The sequence below is a fragment of the Rhinolophus sinicus genome, chromosome 17, assembly GCF_057876585.1.
Source record: "Rhinolophus sinicus isolate RSI-liver-muscle chromosome 17, RSI-T2T, whole genome shotgun sequence".
Taxonomy (NCBI): domain Eukaryota; kingdom Metazoa; phylum Chordata; class Mammalia; order Chiroptera; family Rhinolophidae; genus Rhinolophus; species Rhinolophus sinicus.
Window position 1 is genome coordinate 60,116,687 of NC_142517.1, and position 27,269 is coordinate 60,143,955.

A 27,269-nucleotide genomic window follows, 5' to 3' on the forward strand; every position below is an offset into this window, starting at 1 on the left:
TGGGCGTGCCAGACGAAAGATCCCTGCATTGGCTGCACCTCAGGCGAGCCAATCTCTGGAGTTCCTTCCAAACTTCAGGTGCTACTATTTCCTCTGCCCAGTAACCCCTGGTGCTTTTGTTCTGCAGTAGCCCCATTCTAGCCTGTCTTCTGTGGTTCTCATCAGTAGATCTTCTAAGCTGCATTTGTACTTGGCCACCATGACCATGTACACTCATTTGTGTGCCAAGCACAGCTTGCTTTGAACTGCTGCCTAGGAAAGCTTTCCCTGGCTCCCAATGGCTTTCCCATGGAGCCACCTTGCCATGTGGGTAAAAGTCCAGATGGGGTGGGGCAGCTGTTCGGGGGACCCAGGGACAGATTAGAGGTGGGCAGAGGAGGGTGAAAGCCTGTTCATGGTCCCTTGAATGACCTTCCTCCTTTGTCAGACCTTGCAGTTCCTGAGTGTGACTCCTTCCAACCCCAAAAACCAAATTGCCCCCTACGCCAGAGGCTCATGTCCTCAAAGAGAAAAACCACATCCTTATTCCCTAGCCCTGTTTCTCTCTCTCCCCGGCCCCACGCTCTCTGGGGCCAGATGTTGGAAGTGAACAAGCCAGCAAATCTGCTTTCATTCTTGGGAGGAGCCAGTTTCTACTTATCTTCTCAAAGGCTGGAAGGCTTGGTCTTCCATCTCCATTCTGCTTCCCATTTCCATGGACCACTGCTTTGGCTTCACTATTTTACAGAGTCCCACGTCCCCCAGACGGACTTTCAGACCTGGCTGTGCAGCTCCTCCAGCAACCACCCCACTGGCTGCTCTGGCCCCCTCCCCACCCCCACCCTTCTGAGCTTGTATCAGATGAGCCTGTGATCCCACCACCACCCTTTCTACAATTCCCGTTAGTTTTCTCATATCTCAGCACATGGCAGATGACTGGATTACATGTTTTCACTTAAGATAGGCTCATAATGCTTCTCGTATCTACATGTTTAAAAGAAGATGTTTATTCGACTCCAAAGCATATTAAATAGCTGGTGGAATTGTGAGTTATGTGATTGAAGACTTGCAGACATTGTGAGGGAGGTGTTTTTGGTACCCAACCCCGATTTCATTTATGTCTTCATTCATTCGCTCATTCCTCACTGAGTGCCGAGGATGGGCCAGGGTGCTCTGGTTGTTCTGGGACTGGGCCCTGCACCCCTTTCTCTCTTCCCTCAGCTCCAGATCTCTGCTGCTTTCTGAGGAGAGAGCAGAGTTTGAGCAAATTCTCTGCTGAGTTTCTACCCTGAGAAAGTCCACTCTGGCCCCAGCCCTGGTTGGACTGGTTGGTCCCCACAAAACTAGAGGGTTTGCTTCCTGCAACCTGGATGGAATCAGAGATTTGGGGCGTAGTGAAGGCTCCCCCAGCCACTCATTACTTCTGACACGTGTGTCCAGAGTCCATGGATGGCTGCTTTTCACCTAGCATGGCCACCTTCCCGCGTACCTGGCTCACCTGAAATAGCTGGAGTAAAGGTGGTCACAGAGCACATCCCCCTGGGCTGGCAGAATGCAGGCTGCTGGCCAGGACGGAGGTCATCCATGGGCTTTGCCTGCTCGCACAGTGAATAGGAAGGCAGGGGACACGGCAGCACAGCCTGGAGGCTTCAGCTCAACACAGGTCATGAGAATAGACTATAAGAGAGAACTGACAGTTTGGGACTGGACGGGAGCTGTGGGGAGGAGACCAGGGAAGTAAGATGAAAAAGACAAATCCAGGGTTTCTAGACGAGGCATTTGATGGTCCCACTGTCAGAAATGGGCAAACCTGGAGAGGCAGCTGATTCAGGGGGAAGTTGGTGTAGCAACTTCAGATAAGTTGAGTTCCGGGTGACAGCTGACACAGATCATTTGGCTTTTGGCACAGATCTGGGAGTAAAATTCAAGAGAGAAATCAAGTGTGTGTGGGGGCGGGGGAGGGGAGAGGGTCGGTATGTGAATGGGAGTTCAAGCAGATGCATGAACTTGGATAAATCTCCACAGGGGAGAGAGTTACCTTTGACCTCATCCAACTGCTGGGAAAAGAGATGGAGTCAGCCAGCAGCTGGAGTGGCCACAGGGGTTGAATGGTGCCATGTTCCAGAAGCCAAGGGCAGGAGGGCTCCAAGGAGGCCCTGGTCAGCAACAGAGTGGCCACCACCGTGAGGTCTGAGGAGGGTTGTGGGATTAGAGGGAACCTCAGCGTGTGATTCTCAACCTTGGCTGCACGTTAGGTGTTAGAGTCACCTGGGGAGCTTTAAAAGCCCCAGTGACAGGGCCGCAGGTCAACCCAGTTACATCCTAACCTCTGGGCTTCAGTACTGTGAACGCTCCCTAGAGGGGCCTCGAGTGCTGCCAGGACACAGAGCCCTGTGTGTGAGGGATGGAGATGGGACTAAGAACCACTGTCTGAGAGGGGAGACAGAGAGGAAAAGTCACCCGGAGAGGTCAGATTTTAAGGAATTGAGAGGATTTACAGGCAATCATTTTGCTCGTCGAGAGAGAGAGGATGTGAGATTGGCGGAGTAGCTGGATCAAAAGAAAGGTTAAAAGTGAGTCAGTCGCAGATTTTTAGGCACATGGAAAGGAAGCAGAGAAGGAACTAACTGATGGAACAATCCTCTAAAGAGGGTGGGATTTGGGGACTGCGTTTCCTGGGGCAGGGAGGAGCACTCCTTCCGTTGGGACAGTAAGATCAGAGGAGAGGCCAGGAGGTTGTCCCCCTTATTTATGAGGCATGCGAGGGCGATGGAACCAGACTCAGTGAGAGACTGGAATAGATGAGGAGGCAAGTCCTGTTACCTTTCTCTGTTGGTGAAAAAGAAAGGTGAGGTCACCTCCTGAGTGAATGTGAGACTGGGAGTTTGAAGGCTGCCACTGACCTTGTGGTGAATTTGATGCAGATTTGACTAGCGAACAAAGAGAAGTTAAGTGACTCGGAGACTTGGCCAGATGGGAGTCCAGCTCGTTTCCGTCCGCCCAACCCTGACATTTTCATCTGAGGGCTGACCTCTATCACACTGAATGTAATTGGCTTTAAAAATTTTTGTTTTTACTCAGAAACATGGAGAAAAGTTTAGCCAAACAAATAGGTCTGTTTTCATTTCTCTTAAAATAGTTTTTATAAAAAGAGAATATATACCGTATTTTGCCATGTGTAGTGCTCACATTTTTACCCAACTTTGTGAGGGAAAAATAAGGATGCACATTATACGTGGGTAGTACTAATTCCTTATCTACATAAACGTTTTAAATTCTTTTATTTATGCTTATGAGTTAAAAGTGTAACTCTAGAAATCAATAACGGTATCTGTATGCAAAATAATGTCCTGGAATATGATAATCGGTTTAGTTGAACTTACAGATGAATTTGCAACAATAAAGAATTCTTGGCCTTCTATGATGCATAAATATCATAATTTTGTTACTGGTACATAAAATTTCTTGTACGTTTATCTGTTCTTGTGTTTTGTAATTATTTGTTACATAAAATTTCTCGTACCATAACATTAAAAAAAATAAATGCTAAAATTCCTTTATAATACAAAACACAAATACCCAAATGTAAACAAATAAAAGTTTGAATTAAAACAAAAGATTTTTTTTTTTTCCTGAAAGTTTGGGCCAAAGACATTTGTGCGCATTAATACACGGGAGCTCATTATACATGGCAAAATAGTATTCGATCTAAACATGTAGAAAATGCTGATAACCAGACAGGAGATGAAAATCGCCCATACCCTTACGGCCCTAGAATAAGATTGCGTGCTTCGGGGTTACAGACTTAAATCACAGATTTTCAACTCCGTGGGAATACTGCTGACAATAACTGTCAATTCTGGACTGTTTCTTACCTAGGTGGCTGCTGCTTGTATATCCTTTTGTTTAATCCACTCAATAGCCCTATTTCATGGGTACTATTATTATCTCCACCTTAGAGCTGAGAAGTTGAGACTGGGAAAGATTAAGTGACTTGTCCAAGGTCACAAAGACAAGCCGAGGCAGATGTGGGGCTGAACAGAGATTTGCTAAACATCTGAGCCCAAACCCCTAACTGCTATGTGGATACTGCCACTGGACAAAGAATACGTACAAGTGATATTTCCAGCACATTGATGACACTCAGTCTATTCATGTAATTTACTGTATTCAAACAACTTTTTGAGCAAACCAAGGCTTCTTAAAAAAACAACAACAACAAAATCCAAAACAGCTTTTGAGGTATAATTGATATACAACAAACTATATATGTTGAAAGTGTACAATTTGAAAATTTGACATATATACACACACCTGTGAGACATATATACACCACAATCAAGATAATGAACATATCCTATTTCCCCCAGAGGAGTATCTCCTTTGTCATTTCTCCCTCCTGCGCCACCTGCCCCCTTGCCCCAGGCAGTCTTCCGTCACTGCATATTAGTACGCATTTGCTAAAATTTTATAAAAATAGTATATACTCTGTTTTTGGCCTGGTTTATTTCACTTAGCACAATTATTTTGAAATTCAACTGTGCTGTTGGATGTCTTCATTCATTCCTTTTGTTACCGAGTAGTATCCCATTGTATAGATAGATGTACCACAGTCTATTTATCCCTCCACCTGTTGATGGATATTTGGGTTGTTTGGGATATTTGGTAGTTTTTGCCTGTTATAAATAGAGCTGCTATGAATGTTCGTGTTCAAGTCTTCGTATGGATGTATGCTTTTGTCTCTCATAGGCCAGTATCTAGGAGTGGGATGGCCAGGTCATTTGATAGTTGTTTGTTTTACTTCTTAAGAAACGGCTAGTTTTCCCAAGTTAACGTCCACCACTTTACATTCCTACTGGCATGATTTCATTTCTTCCACATTTCCATCAACAGTTGGTGTTGTTAGTCTTTTTAATTTTTTAATGGAGGTATAATTGATATAACATTATATTAGTTTTGGGAGTACAGGGTAATGATTCAGTATTTGTGTATGTTGTGAAATTTTCACCACAATAAGTCCAGTCAACATCTTTTGCCACATATAGTTACAAATATTTTTTTCTTGTGGTGAGAACTTTTAAGATTCACTTCCCTAGCTGCTTTCTAATATGCAACACAGTGTTATTAACTGTGGTCATCGTGCTGTGCATCACGTTCCCATGACTTATTTATAACTGGAAGTTTGTACTTTTTGACCCTCTTCACCCATTTCGCATTTTTAATTTTAGCCATTCTTTTAGGTGTGCGATAGAATCGCTTGGACCGGCCTGGTGGCTCAGGTGGTTGGAGCACCCTGCTCCTAACGCCTAGATTGCCAGTTCGATTCCCACATAGGCCAGTGAGCTTTGCCCTCTACAGCTAAGATTGTGAACAATGGCTCTGCCTGGAGCTGGGCTGCCATGAGCAGCCGGAGGTCGGCGTGAGCTGCCACACGGGTGGCTGTGTGCTGCAGTGAGCGGCTGGTGGTCATTGTGAGTGGCCAGTGGTCAGCATGAGCGTCTGGCAGCCGCAAGAACCGCCGTGAGTTGCTGTGAGCGGACGACCGACGACCGGCGACCCACTGCCTCAGCCCGGGGAGCACAAGGCTCGTAATACCGGCAGGGGCCAGGGAGCTGTGTCCTACACAACTAGACTGAGAAACAAAGGCTTGAACGGGGGGGGGGGGGGGGGGGGGCAAAAGAAGGTGGGGAAGAATCTCATTGTAGTTTTAATTAGTGCAAAGCTTTTCAACTCTTCAGTATGCAATACTTCATAGTCCCTATAGCAATTGTGGAGCCTCACATATCAAGGAGTAAAAGGAGAAGGGAAGAAATGTAAAACTTTTTACTAATCTTAGAGTAATAATTGTAAATCTTTTTTTAGTTCCCTTTTATGTGTTAAGTAATTTTTAATACATTATGTCTAAACCTAGCATCAACCCTGCAAAGAAGGATTATCTGCATTTTACAGATGAAGAAACAGGCTGAGAGAGGTTAAGTGACTGACTCAGGGTCTCACAGAACAAAGCAAAGACTTGAATTCAGCCTTGTCTGTTCCAAAGCTTACATACTCCGGTCCCTGTGCCTTACTCCATTTTGTAGTTAACTGTTTTATCTTCTCTCTCTCTCTCTCTCTCTCTCTCTCTCTCTCTCTCTCTCTCTCTCTCTCTCTCTCTCTCTCTCTTTTTCCCCTCTCGAATCCATTTTCTCACTATTGCCCTCTGCCCCAAACATGGAATATAGAACTTAAGCCTTCAAAATAGATACCGTGTTTCCCCAAAAATAAGACCTAGCCGGACAATCAGCTCTAATGCGTCTTTTGGAGCAAAAATTAATATAAGACCCTATCTTATTTTACTATAAGACCGTGTCTTATATAATATAAAGTAATGCAACATAATATAATGTAATATAACATAATACTGGGTTTTATATTAATTTTTGCTCCAAAAGACACATTAGAGCTGATTGTCTGGCTAGGTCTTATTTCCGGGGAAACACGATAGTTCTGCTGACCAGGCAAACATTAGGAAAATTAATTCAAATGTAAATTATCTGTGGAGTAAAATCTTTGTAAAATCTCCAAGCCTCAAAGCCTGGGTGAGTAACCAAGCCTGTCCTGACTCATTCTCTGCAGCCCAAACTCTGGGCCAAGTTTGTTAACGTCCCTTACATAACAAGGGTCCACTTCAGAGAAAACAGAATTTATTATTGTTATGCTTTGCCACTCTTCATTTGTGGAGCTGTTTTCATTTCAGATGCAACCTTTCAATTCAACAAGCATTTATTTTAGTTCTGGCTGTTTAGTTGAGAGCCTACCATGTACTTTCATGAATTATTAGTTATCACACACACACATTTCCTCCTTTCTCCCTATTTGATTGGGCAGTTTATCTTTTGGGTAAGAGACAAGTAATCTGAATCTGGCTTCTCGGGTCCTTGCTGGTTCAGTGACCTTGGACTAATAACTTACTCTGAACACCAGTTTCCTCAGCGACAAGACGCAATTACATATATTACCTACTTCACAAGGGTTGTGGTGAAGATTAAGTGGAATAATGGAGGTGATCAATAAATGTTAAGTATTATTCCTGTTTTACTGACAAGCCAAAAAACCTCCTAGGTGTTAGATCACTTGGTCAAAGCTACACAGGTAATTAGGGGGAGCAACAAAATTCAGATGCTCATTTTTGGGTCCCCAGGTTCCACACTGTTCTGTTTCTGTGCTACCACCCTCCTTTAGGTCCCCACAAGTCCCTTAAGAAGCTGGCATAGAAGAAAAGGAGACCGAAACAGTTAAATGACAGAGTCAGTATTCAGAGCCCAGTCTTGTAAAAGTAGTACTTGCTCATTAAAGACAGTGAAAAATGGAAATAAGAAAAAGATTACCCATAATCTCACTCCCAACCCCATTATGGTGTATTTTGTTTCAGTCTCTCTTATTGTCTTTTTAATAGAAAGTGATGCATAGTTTGCACTGCAATTACAGTGCTGTTTCTTTGTTTTTCACTTTATATCACACATGTTTACACGTAATTTCATACTCTTACGAACATAATTTTTAATGGCCATGGAAGAGATATCTCCATTTACTTAACTGTTCCTGAATAGGATATTCATGTCGTTCCCTTTTTGTCACTATTAATAAAAATAACTTGTGCATATTTCAGAATATTCTTGCAGATAGAGTCCCTTGAAGTAGAATCACTGAGTCAAAAGATGTATATTTCTTCAAGTTTTTTTTTTTAAAGCCAGGTTAATTGAGGGATAATTTACATAGAGTAAAATTGACCTTTTTTAGGTGTAAAGTTAAATTATTTAGATATAGCTAATTAAGATATAGCTAATTTTCATCACCATAGTTTCCAAGTATCCCTTTGTTGTCCATCCCTCCCTTTATCCTCAGACTTGCACAACCACTGGTCTGTTTTCTGTCTCTGTATTTTTGTCTTTTCCTGAATATCTTATGAACAGAGTTAGTAAATCGCCTTTTGAGTCAGATGTTTTTCACTTAGCATCATGCTTTTGAGATTCATCCAACCTGTTGTGTCTGAGTAGTTTGTTTCTTTGATTGCTGAGTAATATCCTACTGTACAGATGTGCTACAATGTGTCTCTCTAGTCACCACTTGAGGGCCATTTGAGTTGCTTCTAGTGTTTGCTGAGTATGAATAGCTCCTATAAATATTTGCAAAGAGGTTTTTAGGTGAGCATACGTTTTCATTTTTCTTGGGTAAATACCCCAAAGAGTGGAATTGCTGGGTTGATAGTAACTACATATTTGACTTTATGAAAATCTGCCAAAATGTTTTCCAAACTTGCTGAAACGTTTTATATTCTTACCAGCAATTATGAGAGTTCCGTTTGTTTCACATCCTTAGTAGTACTTGGTAGTATCAGGGTTGGTTTGCCAGCCACTGGAATAGTTAGTTACTAATGGTCATCTCATTGTGATCTTCATGTGCATTTCCTTAAGGACTAGTAATGTTGAGGGTCCTTTTATGTGCTTATTCTCACCCGTATCTCTTCTTTGGTGAAATGTCTTTGCAGGTCTCTATCTTTTTAAGTCTCTATCTTTTTTAAATTCACTTGTTTGTTTTTGTATTATTGACCTATGAGAATTCTTGATATATTTTGAATACAAGTCCCTTATCAAGTTTTTAGTTTTCGCAAATATTTTCTCCCAATATGTACCTTGTCATTTCTTTTTCTTAATGGTATCTTTCAAAGAGCAGCTGTTTCTAATTCTGATGAAGTCCAATTCATCAATTTTTTTTTAATCCTATGAATTATCTTATCTGAGAAATCTTTGCCTATACAAGGTCTCAAAGGTTTTCTCCGTTTTTCTTCATAAGTTTTAAGTTTTAGGTCTGTGATCTACTTGGAGTAAATTTTCATATTTAGTGAGATGTATGAGTTGAACTTTTTTTTGCTTGTAGATGTCTAATTGATCCACTATCCTCTGTTGAATTGACGATATATGCGTGGGTCTGTTTCTGGTCTCTATACCCTGTTCCACTGGTCTAGGTATCTATCCTTTTGTTAAGACCACACCATCTCGATTACTGTAGCTTTATAAGAAGCCTTGATCTTAGATAATGAGTCCCCCAACTTTATTGTTCTTTTTCAAAATTGTTTGGCTAGTCTCCATTGTTTACCTTTCCATGTAAATTTTAGAATCAGCTTGAGACCTTTTCTCAAAAAGGTCTTCTGGGCTTTTGATTGGGTTTGTGTCAAATCTGTAGATCACTCTGGGGAGAAATAACATCTCAGCAACATTGACTGTTCCAATCCATGAAAACGACCTCTCTGTCCATTTATTTATTTCAGATCTCTCTGATTTTTTTTAAGGTTCTTAATATACCTTGTCAAATGAAAGGTTGGTCTTCTACTTTCTCGTTAGGGTGTTTAGCACATTGTGTGCCCTTCTGGATAACAAAGCCACATTTTTCCTGCAAAAATCCCTGCTGGTTTACATTCTCTTGATTAGGCTTTATCTCCCAAGGATCTTACCCCCTCCCTTCCACTCCATGGCTTATAATCATTGCTTTATTTACTTAAAGGTTTAAACTCTTTATGAAAGTATAATATACATACTGAAAGCTATGCGTAGAATGCATCTTGATACATTTTCACAAGGTAGAAATACCAGGTCAAGAAAGAGAACATTACCGACAATCCAGAAGCATCCTGTGAGCTCTTCCAGTTATGACACCCCCTTACCCCCGCCCCAACTCTCCCACCAGTGGGAACCACTGTCTCTTGACTCCTAACGCCATAACTTAGTTATATCATGGTTTAGAATTTCATTACTGTAAGGGACCTTCTAGGTTTCTTACTCTAGGTCCCAAAATGTGTCTGGCTTTTTCATTGTGCCTTTGCTAGTGCCTGGGACACCCGCCCTCCCCACCTCCTTCTGCCCTCTCCTCATTTCCTCTTCTAGCTTCCTTTCAGCTCAGTTTAAGTTTCATCGGCCCTGGGGAGTCTTTCCCTCCTCCTTCTCTCCCGGTTTCCGTTGACATTGTATCTGTCTTCATTAGCACGCTAATCATAATGTACCGAAAGTTGTGTTTCCATTTGACTCTAAGCTTTTTGAGGTCTGGAGCAAGCTGTTTTTGTAGACCTAGTGCCTTCCATGGGGTCTGGCACACAGTAGGAGGTCAGTAATTGTACATTGAATAAATGTGGAGAGTCAAGGAAACTGATTCCCCGAATGGTTAAGTTCCTTACTCACAGTAGGCCTCCTGGCTTTCAGTTCTCACTGGCTTCTTTTCAAACCCTTTTTACTTTGACTTTCTGTGACTTCCAATTTTTAAAAAAATTTTGTTTACATGCTGCTTTTGGAGCAAGGAAGAAAACATTATACGTTCTCGAAGGCTGTTTTATCCATCATTATGGTGATAAGAGAGGACGTTACCTTCAACCCCTCATCTGCCTTAACAGCGATAGCTTTTCACTTGTCAAGTCCGGGAACCGAGTCTCCCATTTCAATATCAAGTGTGCATGTGTTGATAACTCTCAGCAATGTTGAAGTCCTTCATATATTCACCCTGCTACCGATATATTTTGGGATGCCCTTGGGATGCCCTTTCACTGTTAGTAAGACAGCAACCGTATCTCAGGTTTTGTTGCTGAGGGTCTAGCTGCTCATAATAATGACTGTACATGTTTATGTATAGTGCTGGGGCCACAGTGACTACTTAGGACTTCCCTCGCGATACAGGCTGTATATAGCTGTGCCTCCAACTAAAGAGTGGATACACTCCATGTAGTGAAGTATTAAAGGGAGTAAAGGGATAATCTGATTGACCTTAAACACCACAGTGGTTCAATTAATTGAGTGGAGCAGTTTACACCTACCAGCATGGATGGCAGATTTCACCAAATCCTCTAAAGACAGATCCATCAATTGGTCATTTGAGCACTCCGTTCTGAGTGGTTCAGTCTAATTAGAGGACTGAAATGTTGACTTACCCAGCATGCTTGTCTAAGTGTGTTGTGAGAGGTTGGGGAAGGATAAAGGCTGTTCTGGGGAAGGTGAGGCTAGAAGGGGAAGCAACCCTCAGATGTAACTGAAAGGAGCAGGGAGGAGTTTGATGGGCTGGAGGGAGAGTTCCAGGTGCCTGGGTCTATATGAACCAAACCTGGGAAATTTGTCTGTCTGCATATAGGGTTCCCCAGTCCAGGTTGCTTCTCTTCCTAGCTCTGTGGGATCCCTCCCCAGTGGTTTGATGAGGGTCCCAGGTATACACACAGGGGAATGACTCTGATTCAGATCATGACCCTTGGAGGTCAGCCAGTGCTTTGTCCGATGCCCTGGGCCGGCGTGGGCAGCACTCAGAAGGGCTTTGCACCCATCACACTTCCATCCCTCAGGAGAAGATCGGCTGGCGAAAGGACGCCCTGCACTTACTGGTCTTCACAACGGACGATGTGCCCCACATTGCACTAGATGGGAAACTGGGAGGCCTGGTGCAGCCGCACGATGGCCAGTGCCACCTGAACGAGGCCAACGAGTATACTGCGTCCAACCAGATGGTGAGAGATGGGATCCCCAAGCAGTCCTGTGACCCCGCCTGTGGTCTGAGGTCTCACCTGTCTGGCCCTCTACTCACTAACTTTCCATTCGTTCTTGAGGTTGGGTTTCATTGTTCCATCTTCTCCAGCTGGGCTTCCAGAAAGCCTTAGAACATTTCTCAGGGATTTCTGCAGCTGGGTCATCTGTCTGCCACTGTGTACCTAAATGGGAGTGTTTCACTGAGGGAAGGGGTGACCCTGGGGAGACAGGATAAATCTCAAGGGGAGAAGTGATATTATAGGAGGACAAGAACTGTGTTCTTACAGAGATGAAAACTGGGATCGAAGTTATAGGACATGACAGACAAAGACAAAAGTTCCTGGCTTCTAGAAATGGGCTCCCTGAGGCACTGAGTTGTCAGTGTCCGCAGTGGAAGGCATCCTGCTTGGAATGGGAAGCCCCAAGTACCTTCTACTCCCAACAGTCTGACTGTACCCATGTCATATAAAAGAACTTACGCAAAATTTCACACATATATATGATAATAGACCAGTGAAATGAACTCCTGCATTCCTATCACCCAGACCCAATAATTACCAAGATCTTGTCACACTTACTATGCAATTAAAAAAAAAAATCTATAACTTCTTCCTTCCCAAATTCATTCTGTTATCTGGCGAGGGAGGAATTCTTACTAATTTTCTTTGCTGGACATGCCATTTTCCTCCAGTTTCAAGAGGTGGCCAGTGTCCAAGCCTTCCATGTTATCCAAGAATAATGGAGTCTGGAAAAAGCACTCATAACTATAGAACCTGATAACGGTAGAACTGATATGGATCCCTGTGCCCATCATTAACCTTTAAAATCCTTCAGGACTTTGTTCAACTGCCTCTCAGCCTTCTTCTTCCCTCCCTACTTGCGCTCCCTCCCCTGCCAGGGCCCAACTTTTAGTCCAGAGGTCCACAGCCTCTTCTGCCCATTCTGAGCCATGAGCAGGACTAAGCAGGACCTGTGGGGGACATTGGCAGGCCCCACATTAGGTATCGGAAAAGTAAAATGGGGAAGGAGACTGGGAGGAAAGCTCTTAGGGAAGAGAGGAAAGATAACCGGTACTGAGAGTAGATGGTAGGACGTGGTGGCTGTTATTTTGGGGGCTTCCCCACTGTACCCCATCCCTGCTGAGAGGATGGAGACACAGACCAGGTATGGGAAACCTCCACTCATCACTTCTGCATTCTGGGTTGGGAGGGGTGGGAGGAGTCCATCTAGTCTGGTAGTGCCAGAGGGTCCTTTCCTGCGGGGTCCCCTCTACATGGTTACGAGCTGCTCATGGGGCTTGGTTATTAAGGGCCTTTAAGGGGAAGATGCTTTTTCATGGCAAGTGATGAGTTACTGAGTATGTATTGGAGCCTGGTGGGCAGTGTCTCAGCCTGTTAGAAATGTTACATCCTTGACTTTTGCCCGGCCCTAGGACTACCCATCCCTTGCCTTGCTTGGAGAGAAGTTGGCAGAGAACAACATCAACCTCATCTTTGCAGTGACGAAAAACCATTATATGCTCTACAAGGTAAGCATGGAGGGAGGGAAGCAGGGAGGCTGGCGGCCTGATTTGGGGGCCATGCTGACCCTAAGGTGAATGGGAGATCAGAATGTAAGGTGAGGCATGTTATCAGCCCTACTTTATATGGTGAGGGATGCAAAGGGAGGGGTGGAATAGCGCCCTGTCTTTATCTAGTGGGAAACACTAGTGTTACAGAAGCTCTTAAGCATTCACCTAGCAGTGCATATCTTTACAAGGAATTTAACATATGGCCTCTAATTTGATCCTGAGAAGAACTTTGGAAGTAATACGAATTCCCTCCACTTTTCAGATGATGAAATGGAATCACCCAGGGACACATTCTAATAGGGAAGGACAATATGAAATGAAACTGTACAGAAAGAAAATGAAGGCACTGAAGCAGGCTCTGTCACTAATTCCAGTATTCCAGGGATTCTATGCCCTACCCACACAGAGGACAGGAGACCAGTGAGGTAGCCTGGGATAGGCGTTTGCAGATAACAGTGAGTGTCATGAGTGAACGGAGCAGTCTGTAGGAATCCGTTCTGTGTAAAGGAGGCTATTTCCAGGTCATCCCACGGACCATCATGATAAACTCCCCTCGTGAAAGTGCTCTTTCCCACACTCACAGGCAAGTCACATTTTGAAGTAGGAGTCTCCTCCGAGGTGCTCAGGGAGTGTGCAAGCAAGCTAAATGTAAAATCCAGCTCACCTCTGACATCCTTGGGCTACTCCCGCCAGCCCTGGTCCCTTCTCCGTTCCGCTCTTAAATACGCTCACAGCAACTTTGTCTAATTGTATTTTCCTATTGCTCCTGCCTGAGACTATCACTGATAAAATGCCACTTACATCTTCTTGAGCTCTGTATCTTCTTTTAGTCTGAACCCATTTTATAAGATGAAAATGAGGGAAGAGGATTGCTTTTTCTTTTTTTGTTTTGTGGAAGCTAGGATAAAACACATCCGTTTACAAATACCAATTTTAGAGGGATCAGTTGCACAGACTGGACTGCGTGTGCTTCCAGATGCTTCAGGAGGGAAGAGGTCCACCTTGGCTTAAGCCATCCTTGCTCCTAACCTTGCTCAGGAAGGCGTCCAACGTGGGCTGAGGGCAGTGGGTGCTTCTAGATTGTTTCCATCACTTTAGTAAGTGACACACTCAGGTGTTAGTACAAATTAAAGAGGAAAGGCAACAATTTTAAGGCCTCCTGCTTTGTCGCAGGACCTCATCCAGAGATACCCAGAGGACCTTGGGAAGGCACCATTCATGTCTCCATTCCTTATTAGGAAAAGAGGCTATATGTGAGCCCTTTGGAAAATCTCTCCTTTCACTCCTTCTGAACAGATTGAGGGCATCCTTGAGCTGAACCTGGGAATACCTATGTAGACTAGGGGAGAGATGGCAGGAAATATGATAGGAAATATGGGCTTGGAGGATGGCCTTTCAGAGAGTTGTCCGTTTCATGCCAGAGGGGAGGGGTCTCCAAGAAGGATCATGACTTTCTACGGTAGCAACAGATCGAGACCTTCGAGAATAGATTTCCACAGCCTACTGCAACACCTCTTCCCCTGTGCTGGTGCTTCTCGCCTTTCCTTGTGGCATCCTCTTCAGTTTACATTGTGAGAGAGTGACAGGCTGGTTGGGGCTGGGGGCCCCTCACAGTTCTAGCTCAGTACAGCAGTGTTCACTCTCTGATGGTGTGGAAGGGCAAATGGGCTTATTTCTTTTCTTTTTTTTTTTTTGTCAAGAATTTTACAGCCTTGATACCTGGAACAACAGTGGAGATTTTACATGGAGACTCCAAAAATATTATTCAACTGATTATCAATGCCTACAATGTAAGTCATCAGTTCCTTCCCCCGCACTCCCATCCCCACCCCCATTCTCTCCCAGTGAGGCTTCAGGAGCTGATGTAGACTCAGGTGGGCAGCACACCATGCTGGCATGCTTGGCTCTGCTTCCTGTCTCCTGGCACCTTCTTCTCATTCAGGTTCGGGGTGGAGAAGCCCACCCTGCTTGATGCATCCCTCTCCCCTCACCTCCGCCAACTAGACTCTCATCATAAGCTGGTCCCTGTGAGCTGTGAATGGCTCAATCAGACTCAGGCCGGCGGCCCCTGGCTGTGCTTGAGTTCTGACTACGTGATAACCCAGGACCTGTTGGCTACCTCACTTGGGTGGGTACAGGTGCTCTCCACCCATCCAGTTGCCTAGATGATCCTGCCACTGTGTTCCCTGTGGTGAGAGGTGAGAAGCATGCATACTGAGGTTGCCTAACCATGGGCAGGGCCGTTGAAATTCCTCAAGCTCAAGGAGCTCCTCGTAGAGCTGCAGATAAAATGGGATAGAAGAGTCCGAGAAGAATCAACAGCAGGTCTTTTGACCACACATTAGGATCTGATCATAATCAGGTCCTTACAGAGGGAGCCTGAGTGGGCCTATTAAATTTTGTGCTACTGTAACTCACCAGTTTACCTTAACTCTGCTATATACGAAGGTCTGACAATTAAGTTCGCGAACTTGTTGTAACGCTGTTGCTAACCGTTTTTGATATCAGAAGGATTATTCATTATGAATTTGTACCAACTGGATAAACAGTTAACCAAGTTTACTATTTGGAAGTGCTGAAAAAGCTGCGTGATCAAGTTAGATGACCTGAACTTTTTGCCAACAATTCATGGCTCTTGCATCACAACAATGCACCAGCTCACACGGAATTGTCTGTGAGGGAGTTTTTAGCCAGTAAGCAAATAACTGTATTGGAACACCCTCCCTACTCACCTGATCTGGCCCCCAATGACTTCTTTCTTTACCCGAAGATAAAGGAAATATTGAAAGGAAGACATTTTGATGACATTCAGGACATCAAGGGTAATATGATGACAGCTCCGATGGCCATTCCAGAAAAAGTTCCAAAATTACTTTGAAGGGTGGACTAGGTCCTGGCACTGGTGCATAGCTTCCCAAGGGGAGTACTTCGAAGGTGACCTAGTGATATTCAACAATGAGGTTTGGAGCACTTTTTCTAGGATGAGTTCACGAACTTAATTGTCAGACCTCGTGATAAGTGCCGCATTTACAGATGTAGTTTAGGAGTCACTTCCATATCCCAAGCCAATTGTCTGTGATTCCCAAACCTTTCTTCTTCCTACTTTCCTTCCCTTCAGTTCCTAATACTCAAGGAATAATACTTGAGTCAGACCTACTTTTTTTCAGGAAAATGCAAGCACAGTTTCTTATGCAGGGAAGTATGTACCCTCAGCTAAGCCCCAGGACGATTATAGCTTCCACTGCCCACACAGCCCCTTATAGGACCAGGTAATGCCCAAAGCAGAATTCAGAGTGTATCTTCCTGGTAAAACAAAGTTATACACAGAGTAAGTCCAGTGGAAGTAGCACTATTAGTCCTAAACTTCTGTAAAACGGATTTCTGTGAGCTACGCTGGGAACCTAGTGAACCACTGTGGCATCACGTGTGTGTGAGAGAAGCCATCTTATGTTTCCAGCCATGACCGATTTACAGGTGAGGATACGGAACTTTGCCTTTTCCAGTGTTGACTTTGTCACCTACTGCTGGAGCACTTTTTTGGACAAAGTACTGCTCAGCTAGACTAGCAGCTGTAGATAATACCCTTACTTCTGGGGGGAACCCGGGAACTTGGGGGTGTGGCCAGCCCTCCCTAGGTCTCCTGGAGCTTTGCTGTGAGTTGAGGGGCAGTGAGGATTTGTGACTAGCTTCCCCTCCCTCCTCCTGGCTCCCTGCCCCCACTTTCTGTTATCGTTATGGGTCCTCTTCTTCACAAATTCTCCGATTCCACCTCACTCCTGAGCTCCCTGTTAAGAGAAACTAAAGACTTCCTTCTCCTCTCCTACCCCACGCCCTACATTCCAACATCCTCTTTTCTGATCTCTGATCTCTAAATCTTTGCCGGATCCAGGGGTCACCTCAGAACCCAGAACTCAGAACCCAGTAAGACGGGGTTTCCAAGTTAACTTTACACTTAGCAGTTTTCAGATTTCCACAGTGAGTGGAAATGTAACACTGAAAGAGTGAGAAGAGAGCGTGCGTGCGAGGGAGGGGGCCTGGCCTTGCCGAGTGTTGTCCTCGTTCCGAGTACTGTGCTGTAAACCTCTTGGCTGCGAGCTCTGGACACTGAACTAAAGAAGTCAAAGTGAGAGCTGGAACCTGGCCTGTGCAGCTCTCCCTGTCCCTCTCGGGGCCCTGGAGTCTGGGTCAGGAGGGGGCCTATTGCTAGATCTGGTGAGGTGACCTCAGCTTGCCTCCTGCTGAGCCGGGCCCCTTTTGAGGGAGCAATGGCTAAAGAGCAACTGCCTCTCAGTCTCTGGGGTAGGGTGAGGATGTTCTCCTGAGTTTCTGGGGAAGAGCCACCTCCCAGCATTTCCATCCTCAGTCCGCTAGCTCCTCAGTCCAGACCCCTCTGGATGGCTGACAGACTTCTGGGGCTCTCCCCAGAGCTTTTCCTGATAAAGTTACAGGCCCTCTGCTCCTCATGGCTTTAATAAAGGAGGGCCTAATGACACACAGTTTCATAGAACTGACTGGATGGTGTTTGCCAGAAATGAAAAGAACAGTTTGCTCGGTCAGCATTGTGTGACTAAGTGGTTCTGCATGTCCACACTTGTGTGTGTGTGGGGGTGGGGGTGGGGCTGCTGAAGACCAAGGAGCACGAGGCATCATTGTTCGTTCCCTGGATGGGAATCACATAAATGCTTAGTGGTGTTCCTTCTCTGAGATACATTGCATAGGCCCTGAGCAGGGTTCATGATAAATAAATTCATTTTATTAATGGAAATCCAGGCACCTGGGGAACCATGTTCTCTGTGTGGTAGGCGGAGGTAGGTCAGGGGAGAAGTGGAGAGCCCGCTCTGCTGCTGAGGAGTCGGGATGGGATGAGCAGAGAAAACGACCTTTTCCAGGTGGGAGCTGCATTTGGAGCCTGGGATGGATCCCCTGCAGAATTGTGGGAATCTGGCACTGTAACTTGACTGTGAGTTAAACTGGTTCCTGTAACAGAACGTGTTAGGAAACGAGCCATACAACTTATGAATGAATTTGAAACTTGACTTTTTAAAAATGGGCGATTCTGGAATACTGTCAACAGTGACTGTTCAGATTTAGTGGAAAAATTTTAAAACAGCTTTATTGAGAGATGATTAACATACAAAACCGAACAGATTTAAAGTACAATCGGATACGTTTTACACATATACACACCTGTGAAATCATCATCACCATCAAGATATTGAACATGCCCATCGCTCCAAAAATGTGGGACCCTTGGTAATTGCCTACTGCCGCCCCTCCCTTCATTGGACATTTTAAAGAACTATATACAGAAATGTGAAATGGCAAGGTGTTTGGAGCGAAGCCTGGCTGGTGGAAGCCATGTTGGGACTTAATGCTGATTAGTGCCTGTTCCCTAGCTGCCAGCATTTCTGGCAAATGGGAAGGTCCACGGCTGGACTTCAGCCCCTAATACTTCTCCTGGATTTCGGCCTCTGGTGCGGTGTGTGGGGTGTGTGCGTGAGTGAGCAGCCTTTGGACCACAGTAAAGGATCCAGTTTGCTCTGGCTACCCTTTCACGTGCTCCTCTGCCTGGCCAGGGTCCATGTACAGCTCTAACCAGACTGTTTGCATTCCTCTATGTCACCTTACCATCTCAGTGGCTTGTGGTGGAATTCAAATGAGTCATGCAACACATGACTTAAGTGTGGGTGTTGACTTTTACCTCCCCCCGAGAGTGCTGGCAAACCATCTGTGGGGACAGTCTGAAAAGATTTTGGTTGGAACATATGTAACAGATGAAATGGCTGTGGTATTTAGCTAAGCTGAGGAGGGAGCAAAATGGAAAGGGTATGTTTAATTTAATGTCTTGTAGAATTGAGTCTGTCATATGCAACTTTCATAGTGAGAAATCTTTAAGTCTGGGCTTTGATTTATAAATGTATTCTTGCTTTGCCAAATTCTTCATTGTGAGAGATCACCAAGTCCTCCAAGGGCGTTCAGTCATGTGGAGCTTTGCTGTATAGTTGGTGCTGGTGAGAGGGTCCCTTCCAGCGCTGAGACAGAGGGCCCTGGCTGCACACACACAGAACTCCAGCATCACATCACATTGAGAAAGGGGAGGTAGAGCTAACAGAGTAATCAGCGGGCCTCTTTTCAGAGTGGGAAAGAACAGAATGAGCTGGAAACCACCAGAGTTGCATGTGGAGGGTGACATCAGAGGCCATGGTATATGTTTCTTCTAGCTGAGCACATGTTTCTCTTTTTGTTGTTGCCATAAAGTCTGCTCCCACCCACACCACAGCTGGCCTGACTTAAAGCAATTGCAGATGTGACCTCGCCTAACTGTTAATAGCCTTTAAACTTTTGACATTCTTGACATTGTCTCCTTGTCTGAGGATGAGGAGTGAGGACTCATCGAAAGGGGCAAATCTGGTAGGAGTTAATTGAATTTCGGGAATCACATATGAGTCTTCATGTGAAAGAATTGCATTGCCTATGGCTTTGATCTTCTGTTATATCTTGTTTCCTATTCATTCATTTACTCCTTCATTCATTCACTCAACAAATGTATACTACTGTCCTCATGTGTGGCAGGCATCATGCTAGACCTTGGGAATAAAACAGCAATCAGGACTCAGTCCTGCCCTCTGGGAGCTCATAGTCTAGTAGGGGACACTGACCCTTACAGGCAAAATATAGCCCGACCATCCACCGTCTTCAAAATCAGAGCCGGTTTTCAAAGAAAGAAGTGAGTGTCGGGGTGGTGATTACAGACAGCACTGCAGGGGTATCAGAAGTCCTGATTCTGGTCCTGCCTGTGGCAGCTGGACGGCCCCGGATGAGGCCTTTTCTTTGGCCTCAGTTCTTACTTCCATAAAATGAGAGGTTTGAACCGAATAATCTCCATGGTTCCTACCCCTCTAACATCTTTAGAGTTTCTGATTTTAGAGACTGTGTAGGGAGTGAGACGAATACAAACTTCAGATCAGAACACAAGGCTTTGGGGTCTAATGGCCACAGTAGAACATAGCATTCAGTTCCCATCCATTATGGTTACTGACGCATAGAATGGGAGTCCAGTCCCCAGTGCTTTTCCCCTCTACCAGACTCTCCGTTAACCTTCCTGGTGGCAGCCTCAGCAGGTCTTCGTGGGGAGTGCTTATGCTTCCTCTCAGCATCCTGTTCATGAAGCACAAGGCTCATATTTCATGTGAATATTCCCAAGTAACATTTTACATGGCTCTAATCTACCAAGCTCTTTTATGACATACTGTTTTGCCTCATCCTCGTAGCTATTCACAATTACACATCTAAAAAAATTAGCTCACTTTCAAAAATCACTTCATTTAAGTTTCTTCCACTAGGCCTGAGCCCTTTAGCTGCTGTTAAACTATCTATCCTTTCTTCCATCTATTCAACAGAAAGTTGTGCTCAGTCCTAGAGAGAAATAGAATATAGCCCTTGGAATTCACAACTCAATGGGAAAAACAGTTTTGTAAATAACTAGTCACATCCAGCAGGAGGGTGCCATGTGCATGGAGTGGTGCTCTCGAAACCCATTGCCAGTTGAGGCTGGCTGGCACTTAGGAGGAAATGGATTTAAGAGAGAAAGTATTTTTAGAATTATAGAAGCACTTATGCAATTTGTTGCAAAGGAAGAGACTATTTTTTGCAGAGAACATTTTTAACCAGCTGTTAATTTGTTGAGAAAACTGCATATTTAACTTATACAAGTTTAATACTATATGCTCAGCAAAAAAATTTAAAAGAAAAAAAGAAAAGACACCCCATGAGAGTAACAAGCAATTCTGCCTGCAGTTCTGTTCAATGTCGTGTTCCCTGGAGTGAACCTGAGAGTGAGAAGGAAGAGGAGAGTCAGATGGGCCATCAGTTAATCTTGGGTTCCACGTGTCTATGTGTCTCTCGGACTGCATACATCCTGCTACACTGAGTGTAGTTAGTGTACGATTTTCTTTTGTTGTAAGATATGGCTCCTAAATACTAATTACTTGCCCCTAAATACTAATACTAATGGCCCCTAAAGCTAATTGCTTTATTTGCCCTCAGTCTCCAGAGTACATCAACTTGAGAGATATTCAATGACGGTTTTTAAACTAACAGACATATAGAAAATTGTACAAACTGTTCACAATCTAAATACAGATTCTCCTGCTGGAGAGAAGGTCTAAGATGGTAGGTTAGATAAATGCTACACCAAAATGACAACTAAATTATAGAACAATCAACCTCGAGAATCATCTGAAGACTAGCTGAACAGAATCTCTATAACTAAGGATATAAAGAAGAAGCCACATTGAGATTGGTAGAAGGGGCGGAGACATGAAATGGGCTGACCACAAACCCACAGATAGTGGTTGAACACTAGGAGGGACATCTTGGTGGCAATGGTCCCTCCAAAAGAGGGAGGGGTCCCCAGCCCAGGAGTCCTGTGCCAGGAAGAAGAGTTCCCACAACATCTGGCAGTGAAAATCTATTTGTCTCAGTGAGATGGAAGGTGGCTGGAAACGTAGATGCCCCTTTAAAGTGTCTGTACATAGACTCACTTGCTTGGAAACACTCACCTGGTCTCTGGTGGAGGGGCGGCAACTCAAGAGGTGCCAGAGACACACTGGGAAGGACTGAGGGGTGAGGCTGGAGGGACAGGAGCCATTTTCCCTGTGTGGAGCCTGCTTCATGTGTAGCCTGTAGGAGGATGCCATTTATTCTGTATTGATCGTCCCCCAAAGGACCAAATCTGAGTCTGCATTGGTCTGATAAAATTCACATGTGTGCACCACCTTGGTGACACCCTGGGTACTATACTACATTGCTGGAGGCACTCCTGGTTCCCAGGCACCGGCCCCACCCCACAAATTGTGGAAGCCTTTTACAGCAGCACGTGGCCCGCAGTGGCCCAGGGAACTTTTGAGGGTGGGCAGTGAGCCACTACCTGGACCGCAGCCTCTCTTAGGTGGCTGTTGGTGAACTGTGGGCCTGAGGCAAACAATGGATGGCTGCGGTGTTCTCAGGATATTTTGTGAAGCGGTCATAGACCAGGCACTGGGCACAAGCACTGAATCTGCATTAACCTTGTAAAAACCACCAGGCCACATGACTCCCTTGGACCCCACCCCACCCAACTACTGCTGCATCACCAGAGGCACTCTCAACACTGGCTCAACTAGCCTGGTCCATGCACCTAAAGAGGCTCTTTCAACAGCTGAGCCTTATGGGCAGCTGGCAAGGGGGCCTTGGGCCTTTTGCTAAGCTTCCCCAGGCCCAATACTGGTGGCAGCTGGCCTCGATTCACAGTGAGGCCACCCCCACATGTTTCCAGGTCCAGGACAGGGAGCAACCAACCACATATATATTTGTAGCTCCTACCAGGTAGCTCCAGGCCAATTACAGGCAAAGCTTAAATTGGCCCGCATGGGGGCCCCTTTCAAGAGACACCAGAAACAGCACACCCAGAGGCCAGACTTAGACTACACCAGAGCACTACCTGGCTAGCCTCACAAGTGGCACACGCAAAGGGCGGTCTCAATAAGCACAAGAGCCTGCCAGGGTGAAGCCCCCACACAGCAGCTCATACATTGTGGGTATAGACATTCCTCACAGTCAGTCAGCTTGGGAGTCAATCCTACCTACTGTTGTGCCAAAAGTAATCAAGGCTCAACTATAATAGGAGAACATAAGGGACACTCCTGGAACACAACAGGTGATCAAGGAGACTGTGCAACTGGACCAGATAGGATACCTACTGCATAAGACACCCAGCAAAGAGTTACAGACATAGGAGACCTACCTAATAGATAGAAGCAAACACAGAGAGGCAGCCAGAATGAGGAAACACAGGAACATATCCCAAATAAAAGAACAGGAGAAACCTCAAGAAATAGAACTAAATGAAATGGAGGCAACTAACCTACCAGAGACAGAGTTCAAAACACTGATTATAATAATGTTTAAGAAGCTTAGTGAGAATTTCAAAGAGAGATAGTAAGCATAAAGAAGGACATAGGAATCATTAAAAAGAACCAGTCAGAAGCAAAGAATACAATAACTGAAATGAAGACTACACCAGAAGGAATCGAGCAGATAAGATGAAGCAAAGGATCGACTCAATGATTTAGAAGACAAGGTAGCAGAAAGCACCCAATCAGAACAAGAAGAAAAAAGAATCCAAAAAATGAGGATAATTTAAGAGATCTCTGGGACAACATCAAGTATAACGACATTCGTATCATAGGGGTACCAAAAGGAGATGAGAGAAAGCAAGGGATTGAGAACCTATTGAAGAAATAGTGACTGAAAACTTTCCTAATCTTGCAAAGAAAATAGACATACAAGCCCAGGAAATACAGAGATTCCCAGAAAAGATGAACCCAAACAGGCCCACACCAAGGCACATTATAATTAGAATGGCAAAGGTTAAAGACAAAGAATCCTAAAAGCAGCAAAATAAAGACAACTAGTTATTAACAGGAGACCTCCCATAAGACCATCAGCTGATTTCCCAACAAAACTTTGCAGGCCAGCAGGGGGTGGCAGGAAATATTCAAAGTGATGAAAAACAAGGGCCTACAACTAAGACTACTCTACCCAGCAAGGCTATCATTAAAAAATTGAAGGAGAGATAGAGCTTTCCAGACAAGAAAAAGCTGAATTGCCAGAATTACAAGATGCCAGAATTACAAGAAATGTTAAAGGGACTTCTTTAAGCAGAAGAAAGAAGAAAACAAATGACGATCAAAAATATGCATTATAAAATGGCAATAAGTATGTACCTATCAACAATCACTTTAAATGTAAATGTATTAAATACTCCAATCAGAAAACATAGGGTAGATGAATGAATAAGAAAACAAGACGCATGCATATGCTGTGTACAAGAGACCCACTTCAGATCAAAAGACACACATAGATTGAAAGTAAAGGGATGGAAAAATATTTCATGCAAAGGGAAACAAAATAACTGGAGTAGCAATACTTATATTGGATAAAATAGACTTTGAAACGAAGACTATAATAAAAGACAAAGAAGGACATTGCATAATAATAAAGGGATCAATCCAACAAGAGGACATAACCCTAGTAAATCTTTATGCACCCAACATAGGAGCACCTAAATATATAAAACAAATATTGACTGACATAAAGGCAGAGATCAACAGTAATTCAATCATATTAGGAAACTTGAACAACCCACTGACACCAATGGGCAGATCTTCCAGATAGAAAATCAACACAGAAACAGTGGTCTTAAATGACACTAGACCAGATGGATTTAATTGATATTTTTAGAGCATTTCACCCTGAAGCAGTAGAATATGCATTTTTTTCAAGTACACATGGAACATTTTCCAAGATAGACCACATATTAGACCACAAAACAAGTTTCAATAAATTTAAGATTGAAATTGTATCAGGCATCTTCTCTGACCACAATGGCATGAAACTAGAAATTTTACAAGAAAAAAACCAAAACACACAAACAAATGGAGGCTAAATAACATGCTACTAAATAATGAATAAGTGAACAGTGGGATCAAGGAAGAAATCAGAAGATACCTTGAGACAAATGAAAACGAAAATACAATGACCCCAAATCTATGGAACACAGCAAAAACAGTCCAAAGCAGGAAATTCATAGCAATGCAGGCTAATCTCAAACAGTCTAACTTCACACCTGAAGGAACTGGGAAAAGAAGAGCAAACAAAGCCCAAAGTACAAAGAAGGAAATAATAAAGATCAGGGCAGAAATAAACAAAATATAGGCTAAAAAAAATACAAAAGATCAGTGAAACCAAGAGCAGGTTTCTTGAAAAAATAAACAACATTGACAAACCTTTAACCAAACTCATTAAGAAAAAGAGAGTACCCAAATAAATAAAATCAGAAATGAAACAGAAGTGACAACTGACACCACAGAAATACAACGGAATTTAAGAAAATACTACAAGCAACTATATACCAACAAATTGGACAATCTGGAAGAAATGGATAAATTCCTGGAAGTTTACAATCTTCCAAAGCTGAATCAAGAAGAAACAGAAAATCCGAACAGACCAATTATGACTAACAAAATTGAATCAGTAATCAATAAGCTCCCAACAAACAAAAGTCCTGGACTAGATGGCTTCACAGGTGAATTTTACCATACATTCAAAAAAGAATTAACACCTATTCTTCTCAAACTATTCCAAAAAATTCAAGAGGGAAGACTCCCAACCTCATTTAATGAAACCACAATTACCCTGCTTCCAAAATCAGACAAAAACATTACAAAAAATGAAAACTATAGGCCAGTATCCCTAATGAACGCAGATGCAAAAATGCTCAACAAAATATTAGCAAACCGAATTCATCAATACATTAAAAAGAACATATACCATGATCATGTGGGATTCACTTCTGGTATACAAGGTTGGTTCAATAGCCACAAATCAATTAATGTGATACACCACATAAACAAAATGAAAAATAAAAATCATATGGTCATATCAAGAGATGCAGAAAAAGCATTTGACAAAATCTGGCACCCATTAATGATAAAAACTCTCAGCAAAGTGGGAATAGAGGGAACATATCTCAACACAATAAAGTCCATATATGACAAACCCAAAGCTAATATCATACTCAATGGGGAAATGCTAAACGCATTCTCCTTAAGATCGGGAGCAAGACAAGGATGCCCACTTTCAGTCAACACAGTACTGGAAGTCCTAGCCACAGCAATGAGACAAGAAAAACATAAAATGCATCCAAATGGGAATGGAAGAAATAAAACTGTCATCATTTGCAGATGACATGATACTAATTATAGAGAACCCCAAAAAAGATTCCACCAAAAAACTATTAGAACTGATAAATTAATTTAGTAAAGTAGCAGGATACAAAATTAATGTTCAGAAATTGGTTCCATTTTTATGCATCAATAACAAATTATCAGAAAGACAAATTAAGAAAACAACCCCATTTACAATTGCATTAAAAAAATACTTAGGAATAAGTTTAACCAAGGAACTAAAAGATCTGTGCTCAGAAAATTATACATTAAAGAGAGAAATTAAAGAAGATACAAATAAATGGAACCATACACTATGCTCATGGATTGGAAGACTTAATATAGTTAAAATGTCCATACTTACCCAAAGCAATATATAGATTTAATATAATCCCTGTCAAAATACCAATGGCATTTTTCACAGAACTAGAACAAATAATCCTAAAATTTATATGGAACCATCAAAGACCCCAAATAACCTTGGCAATCCTGAAAAATAAGAACAAAGCTGGAGGTATACCACCTGATATTAAATTATACTACAAGGCAATAGTAATCAAAACAGCATGGTATTCACCTAAAAACAGACACAGATTAATGGACCAGAATAGAGAGCCCAGACATAATTCCATGCCTATATGGTCATTTAATCTATGACAAAGGAAGCAAGAATTTACAGTGGGATAAAGACAGTCTATTTTATAAATGGTGCTGGGCAAACTGGAGAGATACATACAAAAAAATGAAAATGGATCACCTTACACTGTATACAAGAATAAACTCAAAATGTATTAAAGACTTAAATGTTAAGACCTGAAGCCAAAAAACTCTTGGAAGAAAATATCAAAAGTAAATTCTCAGACATTAGCCTTAGTAATATTTTTAATGATGTATCTCTTTGTGCCAGGGAAACAAAAGAAAAAATAAACATGTGAGACTACATAAAACTAAAAGCTTTTTTCACAGCAAAGGAAACCATCAACAAAACAAAAAGACAGTCTACCGAATGGGAGAAGATATTTGCCAATGATACATCTGATAAGGGGTTAATATCCAAAATTTATATATATATATAAAAACACTCATACAGCTCAACACCAAAAAAACAAACAATCCAATTAAAAAATGGACAGAGGACACAAATAGACATTTCTCCAAAGAGGACATACAGATGGCCAAAAGACATCTGAAAAGATACTCAACGTCACTAATCATCAGAGTAATGCCAGTAAAAACCACAATGGGATACCACCTCATACCTGTCAGAAAGGCTATCATCAATGTATCAACAAACAAGTGTTGGTGAAGATATGGAGAAAAGAGAACACTCGTGCACTGTTGAGGGGATTGCAAATTGGTACAGCCACTATGGAAAACAGTATGAAATTAAAAATAGAACTACCCATATGACCCAGCAGT

The 27,269-nt window shown here is 43.2% G+C and overlaps 1 protein-coding gene across 2 annotated transcripts in view; it reads left to right on the forward strand.

The window, feature by feature from the left end:
• The window catches only part of ITGB5 (integrin subunit beta 5), a 117,826-nt gene that overhangs the window by 48,595 nt on the left and 41,962 nt on the right, over positions 1–27,269 (forward strand). For both annotated transcript variants that reach the window (XM_019738981.3, XM_088794189.1), the window contains 3 exons: positions 11,333–11,494; positions 12,946–13,041; positions 14,784–14,873. In XM_019738981.3, the coding sequence (XP_019594540.3) occupies positions 11,333–11,494; positions 12,946–13,041; positions 14,784–14,873 (348 nt within the window). The remainder of the gene's footprint in view (positions 1–11,332; positions 11,495–12,945; positions 13,042–14,783; positions 14,874–27,269) is intronic.